The sequence below is a fragment of the Megalops cyprinoides genome, chromosome 3 (assembly GCF_013368585.1).
Source record: "Megalops cyprinoides isolate fMegCyp1 chromosome 3, fMegCyp1.pri, whole genome shotgun sequence".
NCBI classification, from domain to species: Eukaryota; Metazoa; Chordata; class Actinopteri; order Elopiformes; family Megalopidae; genus Megalops; species Megalops cyprinoides.
In genome coordinates this window covers 45,017,969-45,030,592 of record NC_050585.1, presented here as the reverse complement: position 1 = coordinate 45,030,592, position 12,624 = coordinate 45,017,969, and the positions used below count along the sequence as shown (strand labels likewise).

General features: G+C 45.5%; 1 protein-coding gene across 2 annotated transcripts in view; it reads right to left on the bottom strand.

The window, feature by feature from the left end:
- The window catches only part of LOC118774716 (rap guanine nucleotide exchange factor 6-like), a 91,581-nt gene that overhangs the window by 22,634 nt on the left and 56,323 nt on the right, over window positions 1-12,624 (bottom strand). For both annotated transcript variants that reach the window (XM_036524159.1, XM_036524160.1), the window contains exons 8-15: window positions 10,696-10,827; window positions 6,908-7,088; window positions 6,384-6,520; window positions 3,879-4,037; window positions 3,070-3,222; window positions 1,942-2,106; window positions 1,011-1,118; window positions 667-870 (exon numbers count right to left, since the gene is read on the bottom strand). In XM_036524159.1, the coding sequence (XP_036380052.1) occupies window positions 667-870; window positions 1,011-1,118; window positions 1,942-2,106; window positions 3,070-3,222; window positions 3,879-4,037; window positions 6,384-6,520; window positions 6,908-7,088; window positions 10,696-10,827 (1,239 nt within the window). The remainder of the gene's footprint in view (window positions 1-666; window positions 871-1,010; window positions 1,119-1,941; window positions 2,107-3,069; window positions 3,223-3,878; window positions 4,038-6,383; window positions 6,521-6,907; window positions 7,089-10,695; window positions 10,828-12,624) is intronic.

Sequence of the window (12,624 nt, the reverse complement as noted above, 5' to 3'; positions counted from 1 at the left end):
CGCATGTTATTGCTTGGTATCACTTTGACACGTCGGAGCAGCTGAGACCTGGTCAGAGATCACCAAGGGCAGGCCATCTGATTCACAGCTGGGACTGTCTCCTTCACAAATCAATACAGCAGCAGGGATGGAGGAGGTCACTCCATGGGAGAGGTCAAATGTCAGCGGACCACACATGATGCGAGAGCGAAACTTCACAAACCCCATCACGAGTGGAATTATCCTGTATGTGCTGTCACTCATGGACTTATGCACCAATCAAAGGATTTTGCAATCGTTATCCAAATAATGATTGGCTCAAAACACTGAGACTCGGATCACAGAAGATAGCACCACCCTTTGTGGAGCTCTCAGAGTCTCACTCTCAGGGCCTCTCTCAGAGGCTGGGTGTATAAGTTTGCTTTGTGTGGGCAGGAGTGACAGGTCTATTAGTGAAGTACTGGGTACAACCATGGGAATACGGGCTAACTATAACTTAATTTTACAATATTTGTATGGAGCGCAGTTAATTTGTACAGAGCAGAACAGCCGGTGGGAAATCTAAAACAGACACCTACAAGTAGGAAGTGAAGGAGAAAGTTCTGGAACTTAGAAACTCCTGTACGAGGAATGACTTGAATATCGGTGGCAGTCACTCTAGAGAGGGTTGTAGCCGTGGGCCCTTACCTGGTCGCCCCGTTTGAGGCCAGCCTCAGCGGCCTTGCTGCCCTCCTCCACGGACTCCACGAAGATGCCGAAGCCCCTCTCGCTGCCCCCCTGCAGGGTGAAGTGGAGCGGGGACTCCCGCGACGGCTTCAGCAGGGTGACCTGCCGCCACTTGGCCTTGGCCGCGCAGGCGATGTTCAGAAGTCTCAGGTGACCCTTCATTTTCTGCCAGGGAGCAAAGCAGCAGGAAAAAAAAAAAAAAAAAAAACCTCAGACTCCTTTAATTCAGGCTCGTATCTCATCAGAGACACCGCAACCTCAATTTATGAACACATAAACCGGTGACAGGGAAGGACGAGGCTTACGGCGGCTTCCAGGAGCTTCTCAAAGTCCTCGAGGAAGCGTGTCATGGCAGGGTCCCCTTCAAAATCGTTGAAATGATTGTTCACCCACAGCAGTACGACTCGCGTGACCTGCATCAGATGAGAGAACATGGATTCATTGCTGCTCAAAGCTTACCAAATTTGTGGTGCAAAATGCCAACTCCCTTTAAGCTTTAAGATAATCGTTAACGGAACCTAAAATGGTATCACTGATAACTTGGCTGTTCATACAGTAAATCAGTCTGTGACACCCAGAGAGGACTGTGTTTTTTTTTTTCCCATATGCTGCTATTGATGACAGTAGTTAAAGCATTATGTACATGATTAAACATTTATTGTTGTGTATTTGTTTTTACTCTGGATTAAGGACTATTCTGTTTCTATGTTCTTGACAAGTTGAACTTGTAAAACACTGAATAAGATTAATAAATTAATCAACCAAACAAATAAATAATAATGAAGTGTGAAAAAGCCTTCTTTAGACCATTTAAAAGTGACCACACAGACCTCCCCAGAACCTGTTGAGCTTTTATCACAAATTTACATGTTAAATTTAAGTGTTACCAGTGCAAAGTGCATCTACAAAACAAGGCGGTCTGTAAAAGGTTATTTGCGTTTCCGTTGAAATGGCCTGCACATCGAGCCACATAGGAAATTCAGCTGCTCAGAAAAGCACTTCATTCTTCTAATAAAAGAAGAGCTTTTCTGAGTCTTAAACCATCTCACCACAAAGAGAGACACCCGCTCGTAAGAGCGGGGTTTCTTAAATAGGACACCGACAGAGAACATACAGCCGTTTCTCTGCAAATTACTGACAGGATGTGAATTGTTAGACATTTAACGGCCTGGGTCTGGGCGTCTCTGTTTGGACATGTGTCACTACTTGCACTCATCCCGGAAGTTCTGCCCTCACCTTGTCTCTGAGGCTGTCCACCTGGAACCACTCCAGCAGCTTCCGGCCCACCTCCATAGGGCTGGAGAGGAAGGTGCGGTACGTCATCAGGAAGTCCTCGATGTAGGTGGGGTCCACCACGGAGTGCTCCTCCACCAGGTGCATGATCAGCCGCTCCGGGGTTCCCTGTGTTTGGGGGCGATCCGTTAATCCCAGCCCTCTCATCTCAAAGCACCATAAAAACAGCCTTGTCCCAAGGGTAAATGCTCAGCTGTTTTACTCAGAGAAATCCCTAAACTGGGGAAAGTGTGGAGGCAGTTCCTCAGTACCTGGGCACTGGGTATATGGGACACTCAGGACCCACAAGTCCCAGAGGACTTGAACAATGATGAGAACAGAGATTAAAGTGCCAGTTGGGTATTTCCAGAGTTTCCAGTGAAAGGGATGCACACAACTTCACCTTCTTGAGCATTTTTTTTTCCATTTAACAGAGCACTGTGCAGACCGTGATGATCACATGGTCACACGGTCGGAGCATATGCCTGGGAAACTGCTGACTTTGAGGATTAGAAACCGAAACCCTCGGCTGTCAAGCGCATCCAGAGAATCAAATACAGAAGTGAAGACCGCAAGCTACATTCCATTCATAAGGATACTAAGCCAATGAAAACGTTTTCCATGTTCCTGTTCATTAATGCAGCTGATGACAAGCAAATACATATGAAGTGATTTAGAGGGACTAAGGAAAATTTTACTTTCAAAACAACGAGCTGCCATTTTGGTCAAAAAAGGAAAGAATGGCATTGATTCAGGTGTACAATGCTACAGTGCTCAAGGTTCTGCACAGAAAATGAGAGCATTTTCTGGGTTTTGGATTCAATTTGATTCCATGTGGAAAAACTCTCTGATCAAAGATTTATTGCAATTTCCAATGTAAAAATGCCTGATTAATTGACTGGAAATATAAGTAACAACAGTGTCCAATTTGAAGCTGCTGCTAGGAAGATCTGAGAAATCATGAGAAATGATGAGAAATCATGAGAATCTGAGAAAAACCAAACCACCATAAAAACTGTGCGGTGTGCGGGGCTGGGCTGACCTTGCACGGTACGGCACGGCACGGCACAGCCTGGCCCACCGCTCCCTCACCTTGATGACAATGTGACCCTTCCGCGTGCCGCTCCGGTCCAGCTCCCGGTGCTCCTTCACCATGACGATCTCGCCCTCCTCCTCCACCTTGTGCGTGTTCTTCTCCACATGGTTCAGGATGCGCCAGTAGTCCTCTTGGGCGATGCACACGAACTGGTCCACAAAGATATGGGGGCACATGGTGAACTTGTAGTACAGGACCCTGCTGCTCCGCACCAGGGACGGATACTCGCACAGGAACACAGACGCATGGTGGAGAGGCATGGGACTCTTGATACCGCGCCCAGCACTCCAGCTACAGCAGGTCCGGCTGTGTTGTCCGTCTATCACTCTCCACCTCTACCTGTACCCTTCACATGGCAGGCAGACTAAATGCTACGGCTCAGTCCCGGGGAGAAGGTCTCAGAGCTTGCCCTGTCTAACCAGCAGCTCACTTTTACTGCTGCTACCGCTCCCTATATTAAGGCTCAGTTCCTGTTCTGTACGCCTGACCACAGCGCTGAACTCTGCCCCTCCTCCGACCACATAAGACTAAACTTTCTTTACCTCTGTATTAGTGCTGTAAATGAAATGCTTACTGAATTTCTGAACTCATTTACCAAATAACCACACCCCCCCTAATGACCTGGCCATTTATTTGTATTGCAGTGAAAAAGAAGAAGAAAGTAACTGCAAGACTACAATGTCCACGTCTCCATAGATGGTACTGGTAATACACTGTATGCGTTTTGCCTGTTAAGGTCCATGCACACATTAAGGAAACATGGAGAGGACTGTGCAAACAGTAGATTACAGGTACGCCTTCCTACCTGGCAGTCATCTCCTTTGGTCCGCACCACTCCACTCATGTACTGCTTCTGCAGAGAGGGAGAGATCCCGAAGCTGTTCCCCATGCACAGAGTCTCCACCCTGCCGTCCGGGTGGCTCATCTCCACAGACCCATTGAGGATCACATACCACAGATCCAGCTGCGGGCACACAATTATGACATCACCAACTCGACGCTTGAGAATGCTGCTAATGACCAAGTCCCACAGTGCTGTTTAACCCATAGAGTGTGCTTCAAGGAGAGTCAGACCAGCTGTCCACTGGACTCTTAATACTGGGATATCATATTTCTTTGTGTTATTAATGATTTTAAGTCATTACTAAATCACTTATTTTTGCATGTTTGTAGTTAGCTGAAAGCTGTGGAGCTCGTGTATGCATCATTAGGTGTCAGAGTGTGTGAACCTTTAATTTGGGCCCTTGCTGTCAAGTGATGGGAGTGAACTTGGAGGACTCTCAGCCCCCAGGGTAATAACACCTGATGTGTCTGTCCAATGGAACAGGACCTGTGACAACTGTACAAACTCGCACACTAAGATCCCTAATTATACTGCCTGGCTGGAGATCAATAAAAAGGTAAAAGGGTAAAAAAGGTAAAATGGACTTATTCGTTCCCCATCCTTCCCACTCCCAAGAAGACAGAAATACAGAAGAAGAAAAAAACAAGAAAAAACTCATTTCCCAGATAAGCCACTAACCAACATTATTGCCACTGATCACATTACAGCTGATACACTGTCAGTGTCACTTGTGTGGGACAGCAAAATCATTTGATTCCTGTAACATCCCTCTAGTGAGGGCTTTTATAGGAAAGATTATTTCACTGGAGGCAAATACTGCACAGCACTACAGAACAACCCTCTTGTTTTAGAAAAAGACACCCTCTACAGGTGGCTCAAAGTAATGATAAACGGGAAATGCAAATCCACCTTGTACACAAAGTGAAAATATCTTCAGCTGTTTGGGAAACTAAAGCCCAAAATGCAAATGTGAAACAGTGTTTGGAAAACTCCTCCTCAGCAGCATAAGTTACACGCTCTTATATGAAATATCAAATGACATTGACTGAATACTGATCATTCTTCGCCACAATAAGTCAATTGACACTGTCCAAACACTACAAAGCTGGAGGCCTGCCAAAAGTCCGTAATGTGATGCACTGCGAGGGAAATGGAATAAAATGAGATGCCGTGACCTTTCCCTCCCCCCTCCCCCAATCCCCCCCCCCCCCCCCCCCCTGCCCCCCCCCCCCCCCCCATCCCGAGCTGGTGAGGGCTAATTTGTCCCCCTGACCTTCACACTAGCCCATGAAAAAGAAAAGAAAAAAAGATGCATTAGCCTTTCGTTTACCAGAGCGCTAACAACCCCACTGGGCCTCTGAGAGCTCAAGCTACTGCCCCAACCTGGACATACGTACAGCGGTACATTTGAACAGACAGAAATCCTTTCCACCTGTGCAAAGAAATTTGTCTGGGGATGCACATTCATTTGTTTTGCTGTCAGGTGCTCCCCTTTGAAGACAGCTTCTAAAAGATTTCCATTTTCCCAGGCATGTAACTTAATTAATCAGCCCTGGAACCTTCTCAGACCCTCTAAATAATTAACCACGCTTTCTGCCGCAACTTCCCCCACTTTCTCAAGTGCATGGAAACTCGCACACCTCCAAGCAGGAATTAAACCGCTTCTTGGAGGACGCGAAGGTAGAGCGTTTCAAATCAAGATAATTGAAAGAAAAAAAAAGAGATGCTGAGTGAAAATGAATTCTGGGGTTGTTTTACCACTGACTATGCCTCCGGCACAGGTCACCCAGAGAATAACAGAAATGATCTGGAGGTGTTTCCACAGTAAATTAACCCTAGCTGTTAGAACATGTAGGTCCGCCCGCCCAAGATAAGACAGCAGATTGGCCTGGAGCCCAGGAAAGTCAGTATCAATATTACTGCTTACTGCTAGCTGGAAAGCCCATTCTTGTTCGCATATCATTGAGTGTTTGTGCTGGAGTATCTATTTTATCGCCTGAGCTGTAAGCCACCAGCTTTGTATATGATCACCATCACTGCCTATCGCCCTTCTGTTCTGATCTCTCCAGAACAGAGAAACACAAACATCAGGATTATTCAATCGCTAGTAGATAACGAGCAACAGCACAAATCTGGTAATGATCTTGCTCATGTCTTTACTAACAAATGAGACACAGGCTGGCAAAAAGGCATTAAGCAGGCGGGCGAACAGCTCAACCCTGAAAGATAAGTCTGGGTAAGCAGCACTTGGGCAGCAGGTGAGACTATCACCTGCAATGAAATGAAAAACAAACCATTCTCGGCTGCGCTACAATGGCATACGTGTTTAAGTGGGGGTCAGAGGAAATCTGGTTTAAACACACAAACACACACGCACCCACACGCACCCACCCACCCACATGAACAGACGCGCACGCACACACATACACACGCGCACACAGTCTACGGGTAAAAGGCGCGTCGAACCTCCTGTCCGTCGTGCAGAATGACCGTCTCAGCCTGCTCCACCACTTCGAAGATCATGACGGTGCAGAGCTCCCTCCTGACGGACATGGTCATGTTGGCGAAGGCGGGCAGCTGATGCATGAACTCCAGCAGTTGCTCTGGGGGCCCAAGCAGAGGAGAGTGAGCTGACAGACACCATTACGGAGCCCTGGCAGAGCCCATCTTGAGCGGCTCTCTCAGCAGGACAGACTGAGGGGCTAAAGGAACACTTTCAGCTCCTTATCTCCACACGAAAAACGGTCATGACCCAGGTCACGGTGGACCGCTAAAGGACCGTTCCAGGCCATTTCCCTCAACGAGTTAGCTGGCTAGAATGCATTTATCAAAGATCCAATTAAAGATGCCAGCATTGCAGCCACACTGCACATGGGAGTTATAAAAAGGTGACAATCCACAGGTACATTTCACTGGATTACTCATTTGCCCTTAATGAAAACATGTGACCAGGATTTTCTTTGATGTGGGAGGCGCACAGATGAGCTCACCAACGTCGTCGTCGTTCCTGTCCGCCGGCTCCTTCTCCAAGCACTCCCGCACCAGGTCCCTGCCCAGCAATGGGTCCGAGGCCCTTTCAATATCTTCATCTTCCTCCTCCTCCTCCTCCGAGTCTACCGCCGCCTCTGGGAGTCCTGACAGGTCCACGTCACCCATCTCGCTCTCCGTGGCCTGGAGACGGTGACATCGTTCAGCTCAATGCTACAATGGCCTCATGTGCAAAAAAGTCCCTCTGCAATCCAGGCTGCAGTAACAATCAAGCAACCCCTTCCTCATATCGCTCACTCAAACACTCAAAACATTGATCTCCACTGTCTGCAGCATTTTACAAACTCACTGACCCATTCTGACAGCTGGCTTTTTTAATAGACCTTGCTCAAGGATATGAAGAGCACCACCTGGGATTTGAACCCACCACCCTAAGGTTATAAGGTCAGGGCTCTGACCACTTCTCCAGTATTGCTGTCCATCTGTCCGGGCCTACAGGAGATGCTTACAGTGTAATTATGAGACAAAGAAACATACAAGGCTAACAAAGACCCATGTGTTTAGCTTTCTGAATCCATGTACTTTGCAGCAGCGGGGCTGTATTCTTTGTAAGAAATGATGGGACAAAGCCGAAGCGTGACCTGAACAGAGACAGCTGGTTTGGTTTTAAAAAAGACCAATATACATACGGATGGTATGTTCTCACCTTAGATGGGTGACAACAGTAAAGATGAAATTAATATGAAAATCTGATGGCTTTGACTTGGTCTGAATGTCCAAAAATTTCTTCTATTGTACTGTTGTTTAATTTCAGCTATTTGAATTAGCAGGGCCATTTAAACAACGGATAAAAGATGATTAGTTGTGATTTTCTATAATCTGGTGGGGAAGTCCTGTATCATAGTGAAATTGATAAAAAAAAATGGTACCGCTGACTGAGCTGAACAACAGACCAAATGCCTTTAATGTCTGATTTTCAGGGTTACAAGACAATTCTATAACTAACAAGACATTATAAATAACATCAAACGACTTCAATATCTCTTGCTTTTCTACATCTGCCAGAGTGAAGTGCTGCATTTTCAGCATGCTGAGGTGCTTCTCATCTTGGTTCCCTTCTCAGACTTACAAAAAAAAAAATGACAGTGGTATCAGTTCCATCTGACTGCACAGTGAGGGACCATCACAAAATCACCACCTGGGACAGACTGCCCAGGAGCAGCTCAAAAGAAGGGTCCATCTTAAAATCACAACCGAATACAACCAGCACAAAAGCAGGAAGAGAGGGACATTTCCGTCGCAGATAGCCTGTTTCTTTCTTCCCTCCGAGCTCCGTTTCGGATACGCCAGCGACATTTTTCTATCACATGAACATGCGCAAATAAAAATGCTGAACGTTGAGGCCTTTTTCAGGGCAGCCCCAGTGCCTTCTCTGCCCTCAGCATTTCAGAAAGCGATTCTCAGCAGAACAATAACAGGAAGTGTGTGATCTCTGCTCTGTTTTTCTGGGGCCTGATGAGATTAGGGGGAGCTGGCCTGATGGGTAAATGGAGGCCTACCATCACAGTGAAAAACCCATTTAAACACCTCTTTCCTCCAAACTCAATTCTGCCCCTGGTGACTCTGTCGTTTGTCTCCATTTCAAGCATGTTCATAATTTTCACTTCTTTATTACTAATGACGTATGACATAATGCAGGAGTGGCTTTAGGCTTTTTCCTACTAATAATCGCATTATGTAAGGTAGTGTAACCCCTATGTTTGTCAAGTATCCCATGAGCACTTTCTGCCACGTGTAGTGCAAAACATTTAGCCAGAGCTTGTATCATTGGAAAAATGGCTGCTCTATGTTGGGCTTTATATTAGTGCTTATTCAGACATACTGAGAGGACACAGGCAGTGTATTCCCTGCTGTTTTCCAAGCCTGGCCAATGAGTGGAGCTTTCAGAGAATATCAAGGGGTGGGGCGGAGAACCACATGGCGCAAGACAGAAGAAATATAATAAGGGTGTGTATGGCCCGATGATGGGTGTGTCATGTGACTGCTAGGGGGTGGGGCTGAGGCAATTCAGAGGGCCCTTGTTGTGAATGAGGTCAAGGAGATGCTCATTTCCTGTCTGACCTTCAGCACACAGCATGAATGAGAGGGGTCCAAAGGTTCAAAGTACACGAGCAGAGAGCAACAGGAAGCAAGGCCAAACTCCCTATAATTAGAAGCGTTGAGAGAAGGCATACTTCCTTGTTGACCGTCGCCCAGAAGGCTGGAGAGAGCAATTAATTAGTTCAAGCTGTCCAGAGAACTGGAATATGACATCAACACATACCCAGTGTTCATGTTTGAGGAAGCGTGTGCATAATTACTTAGATGTGCTTAATAAAAGTATTAATCAATGAGGAAACCATCAATTCCAGTCATGATTTTTTATCAAAAGAAACACGCATGCAGCTATATAACATCTTACACTTCATTTGTACCTTAACAAAACAATTAATTGGTTAATACAGAAATGACAATATTCACTGAGTACGGTATGGAGGAACAGTGAGGAAATAAGAAAGCTTCAAATCCCTTTTCCTCATTCCTAAATCTGTTCAGTGACAATCTGAATGGGACATTCAGCCAACCATGGGGGTCTCGCCAACCATTTCCAGGCACAAACAAAGGACAAATGTGTCACAAGAGATGATGTATTCAAAGCACAAATGGCTCCTCTAGGATGCTAAGAGCCTGGATCTTTGTTAGCCTTTCTATAAGTGAAGCTCTTTGGATGCATATTATATAGACTTCCACCATTTCAGCATTGAATCTAACCTTTATGGCACATTTTGCTTAAGTGTAAATATCTTAATTTCCAATTTCATTATTTTAATTAAAAAAAGAATTAATATTAATATGTTTAAATGCTAAAAAAAAACATGTTTTTCCTTCTTTTTTTGATTATTTTCTGTATTCCACTGTTGCTCTCTTGGGTTATTCAAAGAGACTGAAATTCATTTTATATTAAAAGTAATCATTTGCACATATTTCGTTATGTAAAATAATATATTTGGTAACAAGAAAAACAGAATAAGTAGCAGAGATGGAAAGACCATTCTTAGAAACTATTTGTTAACATTTCCTGGAGAATATTAATGATCCTGGAAAGGTCAGGGAGAGAAAGGTAATTCCCTAAGCAGACACAAATTTAAATGTCTTCCAAGCCAACTGTCATAACTGCCATACGCCGCTCGACAATAGCAGGAGAGAGTTACACAGCTTTGCTTCTGGCTGCAGTCACAGATATCACACATTACTGACAGACACAACTCTTTCTTCTTCCCGCTTCACCAAAGCATGGATATCCAGCCCTCATGATATGAGCTCCAAGTTTCAAAAAGTAGCAAGTATTCTAAATGCCAAATTAACAGCCATAAAGGACCCAGAAAGAAGTCTCCTCTTTTCCCTAAAAGGGGCACTTATTAACAATAAGCACATGCCTTTCATATTCGATAGGTGATGGCATCAAAGAAAGTACATCCAAGGATATCCAATCCAGGTGTGCAAAGGTCAGGCATTCATGTGAAAACAGGACTGTGTCAAGATATGGTATTCATAATATTTCTAAAAGAAACATTTCCTCCATTGTGACAACTACTTCCTTTTTCTGGACACTTTATAATCTTGAATCTATTGCTGAAACAACCAGCTCCATCCACACCACTCCAATACATGCAGTAGTCTTGTCTAACATATAAAAGGTCTTTGGTTTAGTTATGGCTGTCAACGAAGAACTGGCCAAATGCATGCATACCTGATAGATGTCTGAAAGACTACTGCTCCCAGAGTCGCTGGCGATGCTGCATCCTGATTGGCTGGGCGGGACATGCATCACCTGCTGGTGGGGGTGGTCTGTGAGATGCATTTTGTTGAGGTCTCCAGGAAGCTGTGTAGATGGGAACACAGGAAAAAATGGTACATTATTCCAGGTGCATAACGACATTTTTGACGTGCCTGTACAGGTGTCACATCACATTTCAACAGTGCCCGGTTTGCATTTTTCTCCTGGGTCCTGAAGGGTTTCAACAAAATAAAAATATTAAAAAAAAACGTCTAAATGCCATAAATATCGGAAAGTGCGCTGACCCTCAGTAAAAGGTAATATTTCTTGACTGTTTGAAAGAACGCTTGTTTTATGGCTGACAATTGGCCTTTGAGACCTGCCTGCCTACACTGTTAGCCCTCTGACAATAAATCTGAACTGCAACTGTCGTCTCAGCCTGATCTTTATTACCCTAAACGCCCCTCCTGTCTGTCATAGCTCAATGAGCACTGATCCGGCACTATGATATTCCCCATATCAACGTGACAGCCAGGAGGCTTCGGAGTGAGTTAGTGCCACTCGCTCACAGCGCGAGTTAAAACACACTCCGCATAAAAATAATACCCCGTACAGTGAAAAATGTCTGCGGGCGAGTCGCTTCTGCAGCTGAGAAAAATTTGCACAGCTAACGTGCTGTTGAATATCTCTCTCATTACCAGCTGCCAGAGTAATCATTAAAGACACTGCGGTTTATTGTTGCTCCAAAATATCTGTTGATAAGATATTCTGATACTCCCAGAAACTCACGAGTCAAAAGAATAAACATTTTCCACATTTAGAGTAAATAAAGATTACATGCACTTTTGCCTCATGCTGATTTTACTGGACTAATTTAGACATCCAAAATTGTATACAGAACTAAACAAAGGTGCAATGTCTTGGCTGGCTTTTCAGAAACTGTACCCAGCAATGGGGTTCCCAAAGACAGATATTCTATATATAATCATCATACGTAGGCATCAATTTTATATATTTTTTTTTTTTTAAAATTGCAGTGTACTAAAACCAGGGTACAAGACAGAGAACTACACTGCAGCCAATCTGAGGCACCAAACAAAGAAGGGTGCACAAATACAGTGCAGCGTGGTTTCAACAGTGGATAGTGAACAGTGAACAGTGAACAGTGCACACATAACCACATGGTGACCAACCTGTGTTTCAGAGTGAATGAGGAATTTAAACAGCCACGGAATATGACCGCCTTACCAGTCTGCAAGGAACAAAAGAGGCTTTCCGCGAGCGCATGAGCCTACAGCCCACCTCCTCCATAGCCACGTCTGCCAGGGTGGGCCCAGACGACCATCCCCGCTGGAGCCACCCTGGCCGCATGCAATATTAAAGAGCGGAGGGGCTGCCTCGCCTTATTCGGGCTACAGGCTCAACCGCCCACCCCCAGACAGAGCCGGGACAGTCTGTCTTTCCAGCACCGCCCCAAGAGCAGGTCAGCACACACACCTGAGCTCCAACCCGTGGGTGACCTGCTGCGGTAAAGGTAAAATCTCGAGCGCCGTTTTCCACGGCATCGGAATTCTGAACGACAGACAAAATGGCCAGACACCAGACGAACGACCCCCTCCCCGAAGGACCTCCGAACAGAGCGCGGCTCGGAGCGGGGAAGATTGGCCTGTCAGAGCGCGAGTATGAATAATGGAACCCGATTTTTTCCGTCCCTCCATGAGCGCTCAGTCAAAAAACACAAAGAAGCCCTCCATAGATTTTAATCTCGGGACGTCACCTCCTATTAAACAAAATCCATTTTTCATTACGCCGCGCGCTGGATGCAATCTTCTTTCTCTCTCCTCCCACTTAAGCCCGCCCCGTGTTCCCGCACGGCCAGCCCGGGACGGTTAATATCGATAT